Source organism: Ahaetulla prasina, chromosome 3, assembly GCF_028640845.1.
Source record: "Ahaetulla prasina isolate Xishuangbanna chromosome 3, ASM2864084v1, whole genome shotgun sequence".
Classification (NCBI taxonomy): Eukaryota; Metazoa; Chordata; class Lepidosauria; order Squamata; family Colubridae; genus Ahaetulla; species Ahaetulla prasina.
In genome coordinates, this window is record NC_080541.1 from 152,045,734 (window position 1) to 152,069,870 (window position 24,137).

General features: G+C 38.7%; 1 protein-coding gene across 2 annotated transcripts in view; it reads right to left on the reverse strand.

Moving 5' to 3' along the window:
* Nucleotides 1-19,974, reverse strand: part of PRKACB (protein kinase cAMP-activated catalytic subunit beta) — an 87,184-nt gene extending 67,210 nt beyond the window's left edge. Inside the window, exon 1 of one of the 2 annotated variants that reach the window (XM_058175764.1) lies at nucleotides 19,631-19,974. In XM_058175764.1, the coding sequence (XP_058031747.1) occupies nucleotides 19,631-19,676 (46 nt within the window). In that variant the 5' untranslated portion in view covers nucleotides 19,677-19,974. Of the gene's footprint in view, nucleotides 1-247; nucleotides 450-19,630 lie in introns of those variants that run through there. The other variant, XM_058175763.1, reaches the window with a different exon arrangement.
* Between the last annotated feature and the right edge of the window lie 4,163 nt (nucleotides 19,975-24,137).

Here is a 24,137-nt window from a genome sequence, read left to right on the forward strand (position 1 = left end):
AGACCTACTTTAAATAATGAAAAAATACATATTTAAGCAGACAGAACAGCCTGCATGGCAATCAATCAACAAAAGAAAACTGGCTGATAGTATACGATGCAAGCCACTGCTGAAGAAAAAGAGCCACAGTCCTGAATCAGCTTGCCAATCATTTAATTTAGCAGTTTAGCTCTCAGCATTTTCCTTTACTTAGTAGGTAATATTGGAAAGCCTGCAGTTTCAAACCAAGGAACCTAGGCACACTTACTTGATTTTTCCCACACTGCAGTCAGTTCAGACATGTCCGAAGATCCATTTTCCGCTGTTACTTTCAATTCACTTACAGAACCCTTGGAGTGCCTATGAAAAAGTCTGTTTGCAAACCCTTCTAGCCTCTGCAAAGCATTAGCTGTCACAGTACTTGGGTTGCCCGGTGACTCCCTTTGGGTGGCCATTTTTATGCATATAAGATGTAAGTTAAAAGCAAATTGTAATTCTGAATTTAAGAACTGAACACGGAAGCCAAAGACTATGAATGTGTCATACTTCCTGTATGCAGTGAGCTAAACCACAACAGTTTTCTGTTTCCTGTTAATATAAAACCAAACTTCAAGGGCTATTCTCAGCAAAAGACTCTACATGCCAATTGAAGATGATGACTAGTAAAATAGTTGTCCTGTTTGCTTGTTAATTTTCTCTTTCCAAGTAAGAATAATAGGAGAACAAGTACTAGAATGCTAAATGTAAAAGTGTGACTGAAAACTAGATCATGAAAGTGTGTGAAACTATACACACAAGCAGAAAACCAGAAAATCTAAATTCTGGGCAATTTATTGAGAATGGAGAAATTTTCAAAAAACATTTGAATAACAATTTCTATAGTACGGCAACATCAAGGGAAGCATCTAAAAACAACTGCAGGTCATATCTACCTTTCTAAAATGGATTTGCAGGTTGCAGAGTATGCATACAGATAGTAGTTATAGTACAAAACCCTTGGCAGATCTCCTTCCTTGTTTCTAAAGAGTTATGCTGCTGAGCTCTGCATTGTTCCATTGTAGAGAGAGATACCGATGGTTTATAATTTAATTTACTTTTCACATTTATCCAGGTTCTTTACAATTGTTAGGAATGAAAAGATAGCAGTCAGAGAAAGAACAAGCATTCATTTCTGGCATGAGAATTCACAATTCTGAAAAAAATACTTTTTATTTCATACAGTCATGTGTTTTTAAAACCTTAAATCTGTAATAATAATAATTGATTTGTATGAGTATAAAAACAATCCAAGAAAAAACAACACCCCACATATACAGTACACATAGCTTTAAATATAGTGTTATGCCTTATTTCAAAGCTATTTATGCTCTTAATGATGTTAGGCAATACTCTATGCATGTTAGTTTCTACAGTTCTGAATGCATAAATCGGTATTCAAAATTCTGTTGATATCTATTAGGGCTGTGCCTGCTCTAAAAAATTTAATAGAATCACTTCATACTGCACACAAAGGTAAGCACAGTTCCTCTTTGCTATTCATGAAAATAAGACTCATCTTTTTATAGGCTAAAAATGTAGCTGCTTTAAGAATACATGAATTTTAATGAGTCAACTCCTTAAAGTGGTACTATTCTTTTTCAGATGCTTGAAAGCAGACTACTTGAATGAACAGGTACCCTATTAGCATAAGGTCTGCTGATACACTTATTATCCACTCATTCCACATTATGCTTTTTATTTATCCACTCATACAGTACCCATCAGCAATTCCTTAATGCTGGTGTATCTTTTACAAGGACTTCATAACTGCCCTCCATAATTAGTATGTGAATCTGGGATAGGAATGCATTTGGTTTAAAGAGGTGTCAATGAATATTATATGCACACAAAAGCACACAGTGCATAGTTCTCCTACAGATGCAATTGATGCAAAAGAAGAATAGCATTGGTATTCCTGGTCCATTTGTCTAGGTTCCTTCTTAATTTTGCTCATTGCCTATGGTTCCATAGATATTAGAATGAAAAAAATTGACTTTAAGAAATATGTAAAGCAGGAGTGTCAAATTGGTGGCCCGCAGGCCGGATGTGTGACACGCAGGCCATGCCCACCCTGACTGCACAAAGGCAAAAAAAATTGCGATACATTACATGATGCAATCAAGTTTGACACTCGTGATATAAAGTCACTTTCAATATCTCCCTAATATCAAAAAACTTGCCTCAAAAACCCTTGCCACCAATACTTTAATAGTTTTTACATTTTATGATGTTTGCTATCTAGTGTTACTTGTTGAGAAGAACAGCTATAGAAAATGAATGAATCAATGAATGAATGATCTGAATTTCTATTACAGAGATATGGGAATTTATGGAAAGGAAACTTAGAAGCAAGATAGAACTGGTGTTGATGCTTTTGAACTACGGCATTAGAGAAGAATACAAGAATACACAGAGAATGAAGAGGATCAGTAAAAAGGAGACTGAATAACAACGGTGGGTGTAGTGCTGGAAGATCTGAAAGACCAGGCAAGGCACAAATCATCATATAGAAAATCTATGTGGTCATCATGAGTTGAGGCTGACTTGATGGCACACAATCAAACTGTAACAAATGGTGCATATCTTATACATTAACTGTAGTGGCACTGCTTCACATATAAGACCAAAACTTGTGGTTAAGATCCAAACAAATACTTCAGTTGTTATCCAGTTGCACATGTCCATTCACATTAATTACTGAAAATAAAATAACTTTTGAAACAAGGGAGACTTCAAAAGTTGCCTTCAGAATTACATGGGGAGGGTACGGTCTTAGGAAGACCAATATAGTATCTTAGTAGTTATAGATAGTAGATAACTGCAGCAGCTGAAATACAATGCATGAAGTTTAAAATCAGTCAAGGACTGAGGTTTATTGATCTTCTTAAGATTTCTAAAAAGATGTTTAGTAAGCCTTTCTTTAGCCTGACAATCTAAAAAAAAAAAAGCCTTTCTTTAGCCTGACAATCTTAAAAAAAAAAAAAGAGGCAACAGCAGTTCTATAAATAACAATGGGAAGAGGAAGTTGTTGCTATGACAGCCCTGATCACATTTCTATTTTAAATTCAGAAGATAACTACTGGCACCTATTGTTGAAACATTAAAATGCAGCCAAAAGGGGCACACTTTAAACTAGTAAAAAATTTTATAGCAGAGGGACAAATTCTACTTCAAGATGATATACTAAATATTAGTCTCTGATTTAAAACATTACTTATATAAAATGAAAGCAGTCCAATTTTTGGATTTTTTCCATTCCTACTGTATGGAAACATGTTAAATAATAATCTAAAATAATGCAGTGTATATAATTAAAATATATACTTCTTAAATAATTAAATGGTTATAAATGTATTAGAAATATTTCTAAAATTTATTAATATAAGTATTAATATTAATAATATATAAGAACCTGTTTTGTCTGGTGGTTAAGGCACAGACTAGAAACCATGACACCATGAGTTTTAGTCCTATCTTAACCATGAAAGTTGGCTGGGTGACTTTGGGCCAGTCGCACTCTCAGTTCAACCCACCTCACAGGTTTGTTGTTATGGGAAAATAGGAACATTGCATATGTTCACTGCCTTGAGTTATTTATAAAAATAACAAGTGAGAATAAAAATAATAGATTTCTATCCTACTTTGCTTCAAGCTTCTAAAACAGATAGCAATAAGACAGTAAATATTGTCAACAGTATTTTTTTAAATACCGTATATACTCGAGTATAAGCCGAGTTTTTCAGCACGTTTTTTGTGCTGAAAAACGTCCCCTCGGCTTATACTCGAGTATATACGGCTTATACGCGAGTTTTTTTTTTCCTTTTTTTCACATTATACCGGCCGGCGCGAACTTGGCGGGCTTTTGCTTTAGCGCGGGGAAGCCCTGCCGGTGCAGTGAGAGGGCGGGGCGGGGGAGCCGCCAGCCTTCTCGGCCGAGGGAGGGAGGGTTTCGCCGACCGGTAGGTGCCTCATTTCCCACCCTCGGCTTATACTCGAGTCCCCAGTTTACCCCAGTTTTTTGGGGTAAAATTGGGGACCTCGGCTTATACTCGGATCGGCTTATATTCGAGTATATACGGTATATAATTGATAACTCAGTTTCTCAACCCAGCAATGTAATAATCATCTCTGATGAATGGCTGTTGTTGGATTATAATTTTCTCTGTCTCTGAGAAAAGGGAGAAGGACAATTGGATCTTATTATCTGGAGGGAATTGTTTGGTGATGTTTCTGTTAATTACCCAGATCCTTTCAAAAGACAGATAATTACTCAAACCCTTTCAAAAGACAGACAGCAAATAAATAAATAAATAAATAAATAATCAATTTCAGAGCCTTCTGGCATGGGCAACATTTGTGGAAACCATTGAAGGAGCACAATGTTTTTCCTCCAACTTCATTCACATTCAGCGATAATTAGAGCCTGCTTTTACAAGAAAGAGGGACCAGGAAAAGCAAATATTTTTAAATAGAAATTGAGGGCTGTATTGCGGGAAATCTTAGGGATCAGATTTGCTTAATGTTTGCTCCCCCAGTTTGGTGAAGGGAGGGAGAGAGGGGGAGGGGGGAAGGAGTGGGAGAGAGAGAGAGAGAGAGAGAGAGAGAGAGAGAGAGAGAGAGAGAGAGAGACTCTTATTGTTATACAGGCTCTTAAAGGGATAACAGCCAAAAATCTTGCTGACTCATTCCCATCATTACATCAGTGCATCATCATAGCAGTTGGTCACTACCCTGACATTTTTACTAGTAGGAAATGAACCTTTCTGAAGGGCAGTAGAAAGTGCTGAGGGAGTCCACTGTTAAGAAGATGGAATGCTGAAGCAATCAGATTGATTGAGCATAGAACACTGGGGTTTCTTACCACCATGCTGTGACTCCCATATTAGAGCTGCCCTTGGACTGTGCTGTGAGGAAGCTTCTATTCTTTAGTCTAGATAGGCTTGCAGAAATTTTGTCTGGGGGCAGACTCAATTTGGGTCTGATAGGATTAGACGAAGAGATGAACTGGATGTAATACTGGTCATCGATGTCAAATGATGGGATTGATGGTGGTGGTGAAGGGTGTAGTCTCCATTTTGTTAATTTATTTTCTACACTGCATGCATATAAATAAATAAACATCTAAAAGTCACTGGTAGTCTTCTCTCCAAACCTTGATAGATGAAAGTTAGAGACAGCTCTTTTTTCCTTACTGTGCTACAAGCTGGTACAAATTTTGCCTTACACACTAAAGCTAAAATAAAGCGTTTCAATAATTATATCAAGGAAACTTAATATATGATATACACATAGTAGTGGGACTTGAGATTGTTTAACTTTTTAATGCAATACAGTGAACTATTAGTAAACAGAATAGTTTTAATTTTGTTTTGTAAATGCTTTGGGAAAATTATCTTATAGAAACTTTAGATCCCTACCATTAACCATGATATTCCATTTAAATGCACAGCATGATTGTTTGGAAACATGGCTTTCAACATACTTGAAATACAAGTGTCAGAAAAGTTCTGCTTTTGCTTGTAATGTAGCAGCGATGCCTGCAGTGGGAGTCCAAGCAGGTCAATCTGACTGGCACATATATTCAAAACAGGTGGAGTTTGCAATGTGGCACTGCACTCATCATTTTGACAAAAGAAGTATAATCCTGCAGATGCCCTTATTGTTCAATGTACACAGTATGTGATGCTAGTGTCCTTTTCCAACCATAACATGCCATGAAGTGTAAATATAGTTTGAGATAGCTTAATTTGGGGTTATTCTGTATTTGAATGACCAGCTTAACCTTTATCAAAATGTGGTCTGATGGTTTGGAATTTGCACCTTTCCAACTGCAGAGAAGGAGTCAGTAACTACTTTTGGAGCACTAGTCAGTAAATGAATCCTAAGTATTTTATTGGCCAATAAAATTCTTTAAAAGGTTTGAAAATTTGAACTTCAAGTTGTTGATTATTTAAATATAACTATCCGAGAAAGCCTTTGGCAACCATAAAACTAAAGCACAAATTTAACTAGCCTATTACAGTGGTGTTTAAAACTTTACGAACCCATTTGGATTTTCAGTATTTCTACATAAAGATAACCTAAACGTTGACTTGTTCTCTAACAAGTTCTAAAACTAGATAAAGGGAACCAAATTATATAAATGAGCCACAAAATTATACTTGCTCATTTATTTATGGAAAATGATTCAATTTACATATTTATATTTTCAAATATTAATATTTCTTAGAATTTGTTCAAATATGTAAGTCTAAAATTAATGACTTTTTAATTCTGTGAATTCATCAATTCAAAAACAGCCAGAAGTCCTACTTATTAATTGCTAAATATAGTAATAAAGAATTTTAGGCTGCCAAGAATATAAAATTCTACAAAACTATAGATTATACAAAATATACCAAGAAAGTTTAGCAAAATGTTCTCAGTCTGGCACTCTTCAAATATGTTTTCAGTTTTAGGAATTATAGCCTAATATCTTTTGAGAATGGCTGCTTGGAGGTTGCTCCAAATTGAATATTGTGTATAAATAATGTGTTTCCCCGAAAATAAGACCGAGTCTTACTTTTCTTTTGATCCCCCGCCAAAAGATGGCTAGGGCTTCTTTTTGGGAGGATCTTATTTTTTCCCCATGTGCAGGTGTCAAGTAGGGGGGCAGCAGCCCTTTGCGCCAGCAGCCCTTTGTGCCAACTTCCCGAAGGGTCACAGCAGGCCATCCCACAATCCATGAAACAGCTGCTTTGTGGGTGCCGCTCAGGCCGCCATCTTCAGCAAACATGGTAATCTTCCCCCACACCTGCAGATCATCCTTTCAAAGAGGACCTTCAACATGACAAAGAGGCAGCTGGAGGCAGCATTTGCATCCGGTTGGGCTTTGTCCTGCCTCTCCTCCTTTTCTCAGCCTATGCTGCCCCACGCAGAGCCGATAAGAGAGGTGCAGCACCTGCCAGGTGCCCGCAGCACTGAATGGGCATGCAGGCCAGCGCTCAGCAGCCCAAAGACAGCAGTGGGCAAGGTGGCACAGGCAACATGGCTCGAGAGAGAGAGTGAGTGAGTGAGTTCAGGGCAAGAAGTCTGTGGAACTACGGTAAAAAAAAATAGTTCAGCGCTTCCAACTTCTCAGAAAAGAAAATCTCGTGAACTTGTGTGTGTGAGGGACATCTGTGTATGTGTTTGTGTGTGTGTGAGAGGACATCGCTGCCAGCCCTCCGAGGTTGAATCCCTGTCTCTCTTTCCCCCTCCCCAGTGACAGTGGTGGAGCTTCACTGCCTGGTCGGGGGGGGGGAGCTTTTCACCCATCCTACCCGCTTGGCCCAGCTACTGCTTGGATACTTCTTGGCTGTCGTAGGCCCCATGCTGCTGGCATTGCAGGTGGAGGCATGCTGCCTGTGCCGCCTGGCCTGCTGCCACCTTTGGGCTGCTGAGTGCCATCCTGCATGCCTACTCAGTGCTGCAGGCGCAGGGCTACAGCTACACTGAGCCCGGTGCTCTTCAGCCCTTGGCAGGCACTGCAACTCTTGTTCTGGCTGTGCATGGGATGGTGGTGGGCAAGGCGGCATGGCTCCACCAGCAGCCGCTTGTGAAGGGGCCTAGGCAGACTGGCAGCGCTCAGATTTTCAGAGGTTTTCGATCGGGTCTTGATGGTGGGCTGGGCCGAGTGGAAGGCGAGGTGGCTGCAGAGCCGCCACAAATGACGCAGGCGTCAAAGGTGACCAAATATGATGAAGCTTGTGGCAGTGCTGCTTTTCATGCGCACAACACTACAACAAGCCTTGCAGGGTCCTGCTCCGAAAAGCTGCCCCGGTATGATAAACCTCATGGCTGTGCCACTGCTTCCGCACAGAGTTTCAGGAAGAGAAACAAGCCAGGGTCTCTGCTGCTTCTGCTTTCCAGCCAAAAGTAGAAGCAGCAGAGACTCTGTTTATTTATTTATTTTTATTTATTTATTTATTTATTTATTAATCGTATTTGTATACCGCCCTATCTCCCGAAGGACTCAGGGCGGTTAACAGGCACATAAAAACACATAAATACAGAGTAAAAACAATTAAAAAACTTATTCTAAAAGCCAAATATTTAAAACAATATAAAAATAAAACCCATTTAAAACCCATAAATTTAAAAACTAATTCAGTCCTGCGCAAATAAATAAGTGTGTTTTAAGCTCGCGGCGGAAGGTCCGGAGGTCCGGAAGTTGACGAAGTCCTGGGGGTAGTTTGTTCCAGAGGGTGGGAGCCCCCACAGAGAAGGCCCTTCCCCTGGGCGTCGCCAGACGACATTGCCTCGCTGACGGCACCCTGAGGAGTCCCTCTCTGTGAGAGCGCACGGGTCGGTGAGAGGTATTCGGTAGCAGTAGGCAGTCCCGTAAGTAACACGGCCCTATGCCATGGAGCGCTTTAAAGGTGGTTACCAAAACCTTGAAGCGCACCCGGAAGGCCACAGGTAGCCAGTGCAGTCTGCGTAGGATAGGTGTCATGCGGGAGCCACGAGGGGCTCCCTCTATCACCCGCGCAGCCGCATTCTGGACTAACTGCAGCCTCCGGATGCCCTTCAAGGGGAGCCCCATGTAGAGAGCATTGCAGTAATCCAGGCGAGACGTCACGAGGGCGTGAGTGACCGTGCATAGGGCATCCCGGTCTAGAAAGGGGCGCAACTGGCGCATCAGGCGAACCTGGTAGAACGCTCTCCTGGAGACGGCCGTCAAATGATCTTCCAGAGACAGCCGTTCATCCAGGAGGACGCCTAAGTTGCGCACCCTCTCCATCGGTCTAGAGGGAAGCCTTTCTCCTGTGTGCTCATCTCATGGACGGGACCTGGCCGGCCCTGCTCAGCATGCCAGCAGGAGTGGGGTGCTCCGACTGCAACCAAGGGGAAGGCCCATCAGAGGCGAGAAGGGGCACTTTTTGGCCAGAAAGGACAACGGAGAGAAACCTGAGATGACCACTTCCACCCCACTGCATCCTGGCCTGGATATGAGGCCGGAATGTCAAAAAAAAAAAAAAAAAAAAATGCCAAAAAGTCCCAAATGTTTTTGCCACTGTTTCGGTGGGCGTGGCTTGGTGAGGAGGTCATGTGACTGAATGCATGAGTGACGTCAAGGTGGCCATGCCCACTTAATCATCTCCCCCCCCACCTAGCCACACCCACAGAACCGGTAGTAAAAAAATTTAGAAACCACCCGACCCTGAACAGGTGCCAAGCTGGAGGCAGGGCAGGGTCAGTTGCCCTCCACCATTTCTCATCAAATGTGTGTGTGTGTGTGTGTGTGTGTGTGTGTGTGTGTGTGAGAGAGAGAGAGAGAGAGAGAGAAACAGCAGAGAAGAAACCCTTTCAAACAGCGTTGCCTGCAATTCTTGTTACTCCTCTCTCTCTCTCTCTCTCTCTCTCTCTCTGACATTTGATCCCTTGAAAGGGACTGGCTGGGCTTTGCTTCTATCGTAAGCACACACTTCCCACAATCTTCCACAATTACCTGTCCTTTTCTCAAGCAGCAGCAACTGAGTAGAGGTTGCGGGAGGGAGCCAATTCCGATGGGCTGCATGGCTTTCTGCCTCATCATAGCAGAAGCCTAAGGGGCACCCGAGCTCTAGGCCTGGCGGAGCACAAACAGCACCTGCTCCATAGCCACAAGGGGAGCTGTGGAACAGAGGGGCCCTCAGCTACAAGGTTGCCTGGTGCCGTGGGTAGGGCTTGGGCTAGCAAGGGTGTGCTGGAAACATCTCCAGGCACCCAGAGAGAGAGAATTCCTAGCCTTCCCTGGATCAGCTGATCCATGGGCTGTGGTTAAGGGGCTCAGCAGCCATGAGGTGACCGGGGAAGGAAAGGGCTGCCTCCTGTGCTGGCCACACTCACCCTCTTCACTAGGGCTTATTTTTGGGAAAGGACATATATTAGGCCCACTCCCCCAAAAAATCAGGCTAGGGCTTATTTTCAAAGTAGGTCATATTTTCGGGGAAACATGGTACAAATGTAAAATTAAGCATTTTATTCGAAGTACTTATATAACAATATTAACTTATCTGTAACCCATTAGTGATATCTGAGAAGCTTTGAAAAAGAATCAGTAGTATTCAAACATGACAAACATAAAAGTAACTTTAGTGGAACTGCATCCAATCTGTACGGTATGTACGGTAGCATGTAAATACACTAAAGTCTAAATATTCTTTTTGGATAAAAGGGTACTTTTACCCAATACTTTTTTTTCTACAAGGAGGGGATGGACAAGATCTGTATTGTCCACATCAATAACTTTGATGAAACTACACTGAATTAAATAGATGTCCAAGCTACCAATGTTGATATGAATTCTTTTCACCCAAAGAATCTCCCCCCACTGTGCAATAACTAATGTAGCTATATCTATTTATACCACCATGTTCACTATTTAACTTTACAAATATGCATACCAAATTCACGTAAGATAATTCACAGAATTACATCACTGAAGCAATTACTATATTTCTAGGCAGTGGTGGGATTTAAGTAATTTAACAAACGGTTCTCTGCCCTAATGATTTCTTCCAACAACCAGTTTGCCAAACTGCTCAGAAAGTTAACAACTGGTTCCCCTGAAGTGGTGCGAATTGGCTGAATCCCAACACTGTTTCTAGGTACTCGGTATCCATTTTTATATATTATACAAGCTTGTTTATAAACTTTTCAGTGTAACTGTTATAATCTCAAACCGGAAGTACAAAACACAGTTAAGAGCACAATATTTTATTATTTTAAACTCAAAAGAAAAGCAGCAGGTTTTAGCATTCTAAAATTGAAATTCAAAATTATGTTATGATAAAAAAAGTTATGTTATGATAAAAATTTACAGAACTATTATGATTAGAAAATGGCAGTGACACAGGAAAATATGTACTAAGAATTAGTAATTGCTAAATAAGTATTGCATTGTGCAGACTTATAAAGATATGCTTGCCTGATTAGACAATAAATGAAGAAAACTAATTTTCTTTCATGTTGGTAAATATATCAGAACAACATTCACATGTGTGAAAAGATAATTTTTAGATACATGTGATGCTAATAATGAAATATCAAACTATTTTTGAAAAGTTAATTTAAATTATTTTAAACAATATGGCTAATGCCATTTCACACTAATTTGACAGTTAACATATTGTATTTAAAATTTGTACACAACTTCACATTCTACCAATTTTTAACCTTTCAAAAATACCGTAAATGACTAATTATTTTACTGCAAAGTTTGCTTCACGTCTTTATTTCTATATTACTTCTCACACTACAATGGTGAAAAACATGAAGAAACATTTTTAAACAGGCAATTTTATTAGAACACAATTCATGGAACTTTAACTTGTTTACAAAAAATGTTACTATAATACTGCTTAATAAATGAGGTTAAAAAATTAGCACTAATAAGAATATTACTGAACTCTTCCAGAATAGCTACTGATATTAAAAAGTAACAATGTATCAGTACAGGTAGTCCTCGGCTTACAACCACTTGTTTAGTGGTTGTTCAAAGTTATGGCACAGAAAAAAGTGATTTATGAACAGTTCTCAAACTTATGACCACTACAGTGGGCTAATGGTCATGTGATAAAAATTTGGTTGCTTGGTAACGAGCATGCATTTATGATGGTTGCAATATATTGGGGTCATGTGATTGCTATTTATGATCTTCCTAACTACCTTCCAATAAGCAAAGTCAGTGTGGGAAGCTGGATTTGCTTAATGTCCGTGTGAGTTATTGAACAACTACAGTGATCTGCTTAACAACAGTGACAAAAAATAAGCCCAACTTACTTAACAACAGGCTTGCTTAGCAATGAAAATTCTGGTCCCAACTGCAGTCATAAGTTGAGGACTAATTGTATTTCAACATTGTTTTATGATTACATATTTAATAGCAGAAAAATAATAATCAGAGTACTTAGTAATAAAGAAAATATTTGCAGGTAGTTTATTTTGGTGGAATGCAATTTCATTAGATTGCAAAATAATATTTTGCAATTAAAAATTAGAGATCTTTAGTTGTTTGCCATGATACTAATGGCATCAAATAGGGTTCTATTCTGTACTAGGTATATCATTCCTGTTTTTTAAAAAAACTTTCTTTCAACTACAGTATATTCATAAAATCTACACTATTAGTATACCTTACAATACTAAGCAGTAACTTTTAAGCAGTTCAGATAATATACCTTTATATGTTGCATTAGAATTATCACATGCTAGAAAACTCTAAATATGAAAGAAATGTAACTAGATTAAAATGTTCTGAATCACTACATTATTATATATAGTTTCAATATACAAATTAAAAATCTTGTTTGTATATGGCTATTATATCATAGTCATTTTAGTAAGTTCTGTGTTAGAACAAGAGTCTACCTATTTAAATTCAGGAATATTACAATAAGGTTTAAAACATTCCACTATTATATGTCTTTATATAATAACCAAAAATAGAAAAATCAATTGAAAGGAATAGAAATTATTCATGAATTTTAAAGTGAAATTGCTTTGGCTATTTCTTACAAATAAGCAAACAATGAAAACCCCCCATAATGAAATACAAATTAGGAATACTCAAAGGACATTCAAAATCAACTGGATAAAATTGCTAATATTCATAAGTAAATTACTTATAACTTTCAAATGCAATGTTGATTAAATGTGGCTCATCTCCCAATTTAAGATATATCCAGAAAGTTCATATACATCATTCCCACTAGGTATGTACAGAATGGAATAGACCTGAGAACTCTGGAATATTCAACTTCTACTTTGGGTAATACTAACTCTGCCACTTGGGGATGGTATAGCGGTTTTCCATTTTCTAAACAGGAACCAATTTTAACATTCCAGACAAATGGACGCCACACATCTATGATTAAATTACTTCTATGTTACAATAAAGTAACATTATAGCGGGTATTTGCAATAAGATATAACCTATTACAGCAAAAAGCATCTGCCATAGTTCTGAAATAATACAGAACTCTAAGAATTAAACTTCAAAACATGCAAACAACGTATTCTTAAAAACATTTCGTCAATTACAAAAAACTTAATTGCATACAATTACTTTTACATCAAAACATATCTGTCTACATGGGAACAACATGCAACTTACAGGTGGTCTTTTTTAATCTGTAATACCAATATTGGCAGTTGCTATAAAGTATTTATAGTAAATATTTCCTGTATCTGTGATTCTGGGTTTGTTTTTTTATTACTTTAAGCATGTACAATACTGCAAATAAACTTCTGCATACTTTTTATCTCTCAAGGTCTCATTATCCAGTTAGAATGGATAATGAGCTAGAATGAAAGATCCATAAAAGAGATCCACTTGTAATGCATGTTTAGATTAGAGCAAGTTACTTAACCAATATGAAGAATGAGTTTCAATTCTGAGAGTGAGCACACTTGACACTATGAAAAGTGCCATACCTTTGTAAAAATATTTCCAATTGCTCGATTTACAATTTATGATGCTTAAAGGCAAACTAAGGCTAACATGTTTCTGCATAAATCTTCTTAAAAATACAAGTTTCTGTATACAATGGTTTTGTGATTAACTAGGTGGCTGGATGGAGTCACTGAAGCAGTAGGCATGAGTTTAAATGGACTCCAGAGAATGGTAGAGGACAGGAAGGCCTGGAGGAATGTTGTCCATGGGGTCGCGATGGGTCAGACATGACATCGCAACTAACAACAAAAAGGGAATGATATAAATCTTGGCCCCTGAGATTTAAGTGTCCTTGATCTAATTTTGAAAGTTTTCTATGAGTGATCACTTCGAATTTCTAGTAAGAGCCAACTATTCTTTCTGAGGCAGCCTATATAAGAATAGTGAGCACAAACATAAGGGATGTATGTTTCTGGCTCTATCTCTATATCCGGAGGAAAGCTTATCCTTGAGAGATAAAAGTTCTGAAACCACAGAACTCATCTTCAGATTAAAATACAAGTAATCCTCAATTTACGATCACAATTGAGCCCAAAATTTATGTTTTTTAACAACACTTGTTAAGTGAGTTTAAGTGCCCCATTTTACAACTTTTCTTGCCACAGTTAAGTGAATTACTGCAGTTGTTAAGTTAGTAATCTGGTTGTTAAGTGAATTTGGCTTCCCCATTGACTTTGCTTATCAGAAGGTCAAAAAAGGAGATCACGTGACCCTGGAACACAGCAAGAGATACAAATATGAACCAGTTGCCAAGCATCTGAAATTTGATCACATGATTATGGGGATGCTGCAATGGTGATAACTGTGAAAAACAGTTGTAAATTCCATTTTTCAGTGCTGTTGTAACTTTGAACGATCACTAAATGAACTGTTGTAAATTAAAAATTATCTGTATTACCAGTTGCAAGAAAGTCTCTATCAATTTAATAAAACCAATTAAACACTTATATTATGTTCTGTTTAAATTTTTACATTGAAATTCACACCTTGTCAAAATGGTAGAGCAAATACTGTAAACATAAAATAAACACCTAACATTTGCAAAAAGCCAAAATAACATATGATCAATATTTTGAAGAACTTTGGCTCCTGAAAATCATCCTTATAATTTGCTAATGCAGTTTAAACACATGTGTGTAATTGTCTTTGAAACACAGGTATTTCTGTTTCCATATGTATACATATTACAAATAATAGAATTTTGTGATGATAAAGATAATCTGAAACAATATCCTGCGATGCAAAAGGTTCAGATGTAAATTGTTTTTATTTGTTATGCTTTATATATTTACCTGTAGTTCAGTATATTTCAGCGTAAAGAAAACAAATTAACAACAAAGTACCTGCTGCCAGAAACAAGGATTTGTTTTCCAACCCAAGGTTTAAGTGTGGTAAAACAACTTGGTTACCACCCCCACTACATACATAACCTTTTTATTTGATTTCTGAATAAAACACACTTGAGTTTGCATAATACAGTGAGCCTAAATTATGGTTTATAAAACATTAGAGCTGCTTTCATACAGCATGCTAGGAAAAAACAAACCAACTGTATTATGGCTTAGTCCATGATACAACTATTTCTTGATCAAGCTGCCTAGTGAAATAAATATTAATGCTTTGTTCAAATTATCTGAATTAAAGACATTGGTACAAAAGTATATTAAGATAAAATGAAATCTATTCTGTGAATTAAATTTCAAATGTTAGAGTAGTAAGGAAAGCTTTCCCAAGTAGAAATTGCAAAACAAGTGCATTTCAAATTATATTTATTTCTTTAATTTCTAGGGCTACTCACTAGCTTACAACTCTGTTAGTTTACCCAGAATTAAAACATTAAGGTTATAAGCAGTAAACAACACTGGGAGCATAACACTCAGAATTGGAAGGAATCTGACTGGAAACACTCCAGACCAGTGAAATCTGGTTTAAGTTTCAGAAATCTACCTATAACGATTTTCGCCTCATTTCCTCAAATAATGAACATTTATTATTACTGTAGCTAGCTCACAGTTCATCAATGTAAAGGTAAATTACCAGTGGTAAGAGTAATACAGGTAGTCCTCGATTTATAATAGTTTGTTTAGTGACCATTCAAAGTTACAACAGCACTGAAAAAAGTGACTTAAGACCATTACAACCTTTCCAGCATCCCCATGATCATGTGATCAAAATTCAGATGATTGGCAACTGGTTCATACTTACGACTGTTATTATGTCCCAAGGTGATGTGATCACCTTTTGTAACCTTCTGACAAGCATAGTCAACAGGGAAACTAGATTCACTTAACAACCGGGTTACTAAATTAACAATTGCAGTGATTCACTTAACAAATGTCTTAAGAAAGGCCGTAAAATGGGGATAAACTCACTTAACAAATGTTTCACTTAACAACAGAAATTTTGGACTCAATTGTGGTTGTAAGTTGAGGACTATGTGTACATTTATCCAGCAACATTCATTCTTAGTTTTCTTTCAGTCTTGTGGAGTTCATAGTTTCACTGATAAAACTACAATAATGATGAACATAATTCTGATTATGAATTGGATAATTCACAATCAGAATTATGATTCCAACACAAGAATTCATTTTTAAAATTTATAATATTAAATGGCAACTTGTTAATTTTCATGAACGGTATTTCCTTAAATCATGAAACCACCAATATTTCAATGTTTTATTTAATGTTCTGAGTATCAAAATCTTAAAGGGAATCCCAATTCCCTATTGGTTGACAGGTACATTAAGTTAATGAGTTTTTATACTTCTTTGAAATAGAAGTATTTTTTAGCTCTAAGGGTATTTTAGCTTTTAGAGTTCTGCCTTTCCGAAAGTTACCAGATTATAAAAGGGTATACAATATTATTTTATTTGATTAATGCATTCTAGATTTGTTAATATAATATATTCTATTTATAAATATAAATTATAAATTACGCAAATTCACTGTTTTAAAACAACAAAAGTTGCACTGTTTCAGTTAACTTTCTGAATTTTTTAGAAATAGTTCCTTGCCAGCTTAGAGTTTTTAAAATTTCATTTTCATACAGCATATTTAGTTACAGTCACTATCATTTTATGTTATTAGCATGCACAAAACATTATCAGCCTGCAGATACTACGCTTTCACATTTCTTTAAAGAACATCCAAGACCGGTTCTTGACAGATTATTTCTATGCTACAGTTGGCTTCACAGTTAATTAAACCAATGAGTATTGTGCATATCCATGAAGTCACCAGGAGCTAAGCTTGATTCAAAGGAGAAGTTGCCTTATTGCACTCATTCCCTCTTCCCACTGTCATGTCATCATCCAACACTTCAAGTTTGTTAAGCCAGAATTTCTTATTGTGGACTACTTCTTTAGTAAACATTTAGGTTTTTTAAAAAAAGGTGCACAATGCTGTATTATAGAAATCACAGATCCTAGGCCAAAGCTTTATTAGATCAATCTAACCACACTCTATCAAAAAATAAATCGCATAAAGAAGATATATTACAATTCCACAATTTTTATTATATAATCCTAAAAAAGTTATTCACTAGAATTTTCTTCTCAAACAATGCACTGCCTTATTTTGCATTCAAAGTCCCAACAGGATCAGAAAACAATGCACCAAAGGCAAAGCCATCATTAGCTCTCAGGGAATGGTCAGAATTGCTTATAAGCGCATATAGCTATTGAACACCATAATCGATGCTGCCATATAACAGCAAATCTAGGACACAGCCAAATACTTGACTATTTTTAATTATATGCATACAATGTAAAGAGATGGCCGATTTACAGACTTCAAAATCCTGGAAAACCAACTTTTGCACTGTAAATTGGTAACCAGAGTTTCTGTTTAGAGAAATTAAAAGTTCTCTAAATAGAATTTGTTCAAAATGCTTCAAGGAATCACAAAACTGTACACCAAATACATTGATTCCAGAGTGAAGAAAGCAAGAATCCCTCATTGGGTAGAAATGGATACCCAAAACTTGCTATTCTGTACCTAAAGCATACTATGGTGTAGGAGGTCTTTTGTCTTACAGAAGCAGATCTCAAACTCTTGGAATGCTAACTAGGAATAACAGAACTGTAAAACAACACATCTGAGAAGTAAAAGACTGAAAGAGGATCTCAGTGTAAGAACCCAGCATTCTGTCTCTTTTAAGCCCTTCAACATAGAGCTTACATTCAGCAGAAGCAAAACAAAGCTGGAAAAGCATTGGAAACAAGATTAAGACGTTGTCTACATAAATAGCCCTCTGCACCCACAGTTCATTTGGGACATCATTAATGTACCACTCACAAGAAGTACCATGGCAGTAAAGTACAGTTTCAACAACAGTTGCAAGGGAAATCCTTTCTTCAGGTATAAAATCCAAAATGAGTGGGGTTTTTTTTCTTCAAATGACAGGCTCACCTGATTCATCATACCAAGCATTCACAAGTCAAGGAAACTATTGTCCATATTATTAAACAAGAACACAATAATTCATTATAATACAATGTTCTTAACCATTGGTATCTGAATCTTGAGATGTTCCTCTAAGGAGGACTAAGGCTGTGATACTATATAAACTTATTTGTGAGCAAATTTAATTGAATTCAGTGGACTTTATTTTATAAATATAAAGTGGATTATGGTGTTAAACATATTTAACTCATTTAACTCATTTTGACTCATTAACTCATTTTGAAATAACAAGAAAGCCAACAGTGGCATAATATTTTATTATTCAGCCAGAGATTTAATTTGGTTTGAAAGAATCATAGCTTCCTCCAATTAAAACCTTATTAAGTTGATAAGTTTATAAAGCAAACTGTCTGACATTATTTGCCAGACTATGTATCTAATCAAAATAAACTGCTCTTTAAAAATGACTCCGGGTAAGTTAAAATGAAAGAGCCAGTCTGGCCTAGTAGTTAAGACACCAAGCTAAAAACATGAAAGCACTGAGTTCTTGTCCCACCTTAGCTATGAAAGCCAGCTGGGTGACCTTGGGCCAGTCACTCTCTTTCTCAGCAAAACTCACATCAGAGTTATTGTTGTGGGGAAAATAGGATGACGAAGATGTGATGGATATGTTCTCCATCTGAATTATTTATAAAAATAATAATGGTGGGGATACAAATAAATAAATAAAGCAAACACAGTATATAAATAAAAGCAATCAATATGGTTATTATTAGTACAGCACAAGACAAAAATATTGTTTGCTTCCTTCTGATGGGTTAAGACTAACCCAAATATTTATCTAATACTAATAAAGGATCGTTGTTGGGGCATCTGCTTTTCCTTTGCTTATTAAAACTTCGGGTGATCCAAGTTTTATTTCTAGAGCTCTACCTTGAAGTAGAAATCAATCAACATTTCCCCACCCTCTCGAGACATACAAAACTTTAAACCTTTCTACACCATCAACGTGCTAGAAGGTTTTCTTTACGTTGCAGATTCTGGGACTAATCCTTTCTCCGTGGCAAAGTATTTTATCATGGGAAAAGGCTAAGAGAGATCTCTGGGGCTGTTACCTGAGAAGACACACAGGGGACCCGACAAATCAGTGCACGGTTTATATTGTTATGTTACGCGCGTTTTCTTCGCCAGGCAGGTTTGTATGACATAAAGCTTTCTCTGGGAAATCTATAGATTTTCGGGAGGGAGGCGGGAGAACCAGAGAAGAGAAAAACAGCGAAGGGGAACGACAGAAACCCCCCCCCATCGATTCTAATTCAGTCTTCCTCCGCCGGAGCAGCTTGATTACAGCGAGTCTGGAAGCGCAGTCCACTTCACGGAGGGGGGGACGGGACTCGGAGCTGCCTCCGTGCCCTCTCCGCCAGTGGCTCTATCAGACACGGGTTAATCCGCTCACCTACGAGCCCCCCAGCTCCTAACGCAAAGCGGGCCCCGCAGGCCAAAAGAGGACCGAAGGCGCTCGCCGAAGCAGTTTCTACCTCCAGGCCCGGGGCAAAGGAGAGGGGCTTGACACTGCCGCAACCCGTCAGGCTAGGCCGCAGGGCCTGCCGTTGGTCGTCCCGGCGCACCTCGGTGAAGCGGCGGCGGGGCGGAGGGTGAGAGGAGAGGAGAAAAAGAGAGCTGCCTGCCTGCCTGCTTTCCACGGAGAAAGAAGCTCGCCTTCGCGTCCCCCCTTCCGGCCTCACTCACCGCTCTCGATCTCGTTGCCCTTCTTGGCGGTGGCGGCGTTCCCCATGGCCGGACCGGGGCGAGCAAGAGAGGTCGGGCTGCGCCGTCCGTCCAAAGGGAAGGGCGGGAATCCCCCGAGTTGCGTGTCGAGCGGCGCTTCGCTTCGCTTGGACCGGCCCCTCCCCTCCCCTTCGCACTTGGCTTTCCCCGCTACAGCCTTCCTCTTCCTCCTCTCCGCTCCGAGTCTTTGGAAGTAGTGGCGCGGGAGGAGGCGGGGGGGGGCGTCTGACCGGCGGCCTGAGGAGCGAGGAGGCGGCAGCGAGAGCGCTTGGCTGGTTTGTCCGCTTGCCGCCGTCCCTCCCTCGCTCCCTCCCCAACTCACACACGACGGAAATGACGGCCTCCGAAGCGCCTCCTCCTCCTTCGGAGTCGGAGTCCTTACCTCCGTGCCCGACGCCCGCCAAAAACCCTCCGGCGCGCCTCGGCCCTGGCTGCTGAAGGGGTGTGTGTGTGTGTGTCCCCTCAGGAAAGCTTCTGAGGCGTTTGCCTAAACTGCCCGGCAGGAACTGAATAATTCTAGTCGTGTTTTGGTCCCTTCCCCGAACGAGCTGAGAAGCAGGTGCCATGGCTTACAGAGAGAAGAAACCTCTCGGGCTGGTCCGCGTATTATGCACCCGGTGATAGACCCCGGTTTTACTCCGACTGGAAATAGTCGCCACCCACCTATCGGTTCGGTACCTCCCGCCGCGGCTACTTTTACTTTAGGCGTCTTTGAAAATAAAGTAGCCGGTTTACTCTTGCATTTACTGGCTTAGTCGAGAATTGAGTTCCCAGTAGACTGGGAGGGGCTCTGCTCTGAAGTAATGTGGGGGCAAAAAAAATCGGAACGTAGCGCTAAATATGTCTGCTGAGGAGAAAATGATCGCTTTCGCCGCTCTGCGACTTCAGAATAAATGAGCTCAGGTTGCCGCCATCCGTGTAACTTACCTTCTGCGTGTGTGGAAATAATATTCAGAGAAACTAATGAGTAAAACACGCCTTGATTTGGGTTGAGTGGCTGCATTCTTGCGTGGCTGTCTATAGTTGGAAATAGAAGGTACTTTGTTTTCCCCCCAAGAGGCAACTGGACTTTCTTGCTTTTCCTTTGAAGACGTTTGGCTTCTCATCCAAGAAGCTTCTTCAGCTCCCCAACCGTCTAATCAGAGTTGAAGACGCTTCTTGGATGAGAAGCCAAACGTCTTCAAAGGAAAAGCAAGAAAGTCCAGTTGCCTCTTGAAAAAAAGCACCTTTGGGACAACCATGACCTGGATGACTGAGAATTTCCATAGACATTGGAAATAGAGACCAGAACAGAACAAAGACAAAAATGCATCCTAGCTAGACCTACAATGTGAGAATACCTGAATTTGCATTTTATTAAAAGAAATAATCAAGTATTGATAAGTGGGCATCTTAGGAAGTATCATTTCTAATTGTTAAGCAAGAAAATGATAATACAAGAAAATCTCTTGATATCTTGCTTGCTGAAAACAACTAATACTGAGCATGAAGCTGAAAATGAAAAATGTATCGGTTTTTCACTTTTCAGTACTTCTTTAAAATCTTGTATTGAGCCCCTTGTCGCATATATTATGCTTCTTTTTTCACAGTTCAAAAATACGTACCACAATTTTGTCTGTTGCCTGCCTACATTTTATTCACTGACAATGGAGGTGTGAAAGAGCTGCTTTTTCAAAGGAACTGAGAACCACCTCAAAAGCTTCTGATATTATGAAAATGATTTTACCCCTTTCCTCTTGTTTTATTAAATGAATTTTTATTGGAAAACTGATTGGTTTATTTATTACTTTAATTTGTAAAGCCATCTGTCTCAAATACATGATTTATATATGCACAAACAGTGCCCCAGTGATACTTGGCTATTACTTGAATTTGTTACTTGGTGAAATAAAAACTATAATCATAAATCAGTACATCATGCAGAGAAGCACTGGTTGCTAAAATTCTTCTAGATAAAGTGCATGATACATTTAATTTTATCTCTTTACAAAACTTACAAATTTGATGGTAAAATATATACTTGGATATTGCTGAGTAAAGACTTCTGTTTTCACATAAAAGTATTACTTTTAAAAGTCTTTAGGCAGTATTGAAGCTAAAAGATATTATTTTCAAAGAATAAAAGAAAGGATAACATGTTTCACATTCATTGGAATATTTGGTATACATTTTGTAATTTTTGAAGAACTTTAGTTTAAAGCTGGAAGAAACAAAAAAACTGCAAATGTGCTACAAAAAATCCAGTCCTGTAAATGTTGAATGCCAGATGAGATTCCTAATTTTATTTAACTTATAAAAATGACATTAAAATGTTTTCATTACTTAATTCATTCATTAGTTAAGGTTACCATAAACATTATACAGGGGACATGGAGATTAAATCTGTGGTACACTGGGACTTAATTTACAGATGAATTGAATTGTTATTTTCCAGATGGTTCTGATAAGTCTATTCATAAATGCAGGTACTGTAGTCCTCAATTTATGACCACGATTGGAATTTCCATTACTAAGGGATATGATTATAAAGTGCAATGTCAGTTGACTGCATTGCTTAGTGAAGGTAATGCCCGCATGCACTCCATATTGCCAACCAAATCCCACCAGTCAACAGCTGAGGACCCACGTCAATCCAAACCATTTCCAACTTGGTCCCAGCCAGCCCCAAATCTCAATTCTTCCAAGGTAAGGAGCTACCTCCCCTTCAATGCCCCCCAACTGCTTATTCTCTGCTATTTTGGCTACAATGCCCACTGCAAAAAAATCACCTCATTGGACAAGATTTTACTGCCACCTTCTCCTTTGATTCTGCTTGTCAAAATCTGGTTGTGAAGCATGCAGATGGTGATCACGTAACTGGGATGCTGCTGAAGTTGTAATTTTGAATGGTCATTAATCACGTCAGTCATTGAATGAGTACATCCCCCAGTGAATGTAGGCACTCCATTACAAAACATGCTGGTAGTCATAAAATCTAAGTCTGAAGCACTGATTGCATGATCTAAACCAGAGGTGGTATTCAGCAGGTTCTGACCAGTTCTGGAGAACTGATAGAAGAAATTTTGAGTAATTTGGAAAACTGGTAAATACCACCTGTGACTGGCCCCGCCTCCATCTATTCTCTGCCTCCCAAGTCCCAGCTGATCAGGAGGAAATGGGGATTTTGCAGTAACCTTCCCCCGGAGTGGGGAAGGAATGGAGATTTTACAGTATCCTTCCCTTGGAGTGGGGTGGGAATGGAGATTTTACAGTATCCTTCCCCTGCCACACCCATCAAACCACACCCACAGAACGGAAGTAAAAAATTTGAATTCCACCACTGGTCTAAACCATGACAACTGGTCAGTTAGAAAGGAGGCTATACTATGAAGTCTCAGAAGTACTTGCTGCACAATAGTTAATGGGATACCAGGCACAGCTCAAGAAAGAAGGGATTGTATTTTCCGTCATTCAATTAGCATTAATGTCTGTTGCCAGGTCCAACAGAAAGCACTACACTACTGTATTAGTATCTGGGTTATATGTCTCTGACTTATAAGTCTTCTGCAGTCAGTTACTGTACTCAGCAGCTCTCTAAAGTTAAATGTAGAGTGTGTTCCCAAGCTTAAAAACAAAGTAACACATCTCATCCAGTTTGAAATAGTCTTGATACTTTTTTCTTCAATAACAATTGGTTATCTTTGGCTTCTCTGCTGAGGCCACTCTCTAATTCTCCAACCAGAAAAGAATCTGCAGGACTTTAGCCTTGAACATGGTCAGAAAGGATGAGACAAATTCTCAGCAGATTTCCCCTGCCCCCCCCCCCGTCCTTTACAACAGAAGAAACCAAGTTGGCCTTCTTTTATAAGAATACTAGTTCTGATTCTAGCTAGTAAATTGATAGCATCACATTGGAAAATAAGCCCCTAAGAGACTGAATTATGGTATTTAGTCTTATAAAAATATACCTAGGATTAGATGTGGGAGGATGGGTATAGATTATTGATTATTAGAATTAGAGCATTTTAGCTGGAATTGACAAAAAGAATGGAACATAACTTCTTACATTTGAAAATTATTACTTGAAAAAATCTTCGACATTTAGGTAGTCTATCTGAAAGTAGCATTGTTAGTAAAAATGCCATCATTGGTGTTTCAGCCTAAAAGGCAGCAATCCCATCTGAACCCCATCAGACTCCCAAATGTGTCCTTATATTAAGGTGCATTTCACCAGACTGACTTACTGTGCTGATCAGGTGTAGGGAAACCAAGGTTCAAGCATCTTCAGGCACAGAAACTTACTCTTTCTCAGCCCAGCCCACCTCACAGGACTGTTGTGGAAAAAAATAGATGGGCACTCTACTACCTTAAATACCTGAATAAAAAGTAGAATATAAATCAAATCCATAAATGTTATAGCTGGCTGAACATTTATTTCGACTTTTAGCAAGCTGAACAGCAAAAATTCATTTGGGTTGTCTTTCAAAAC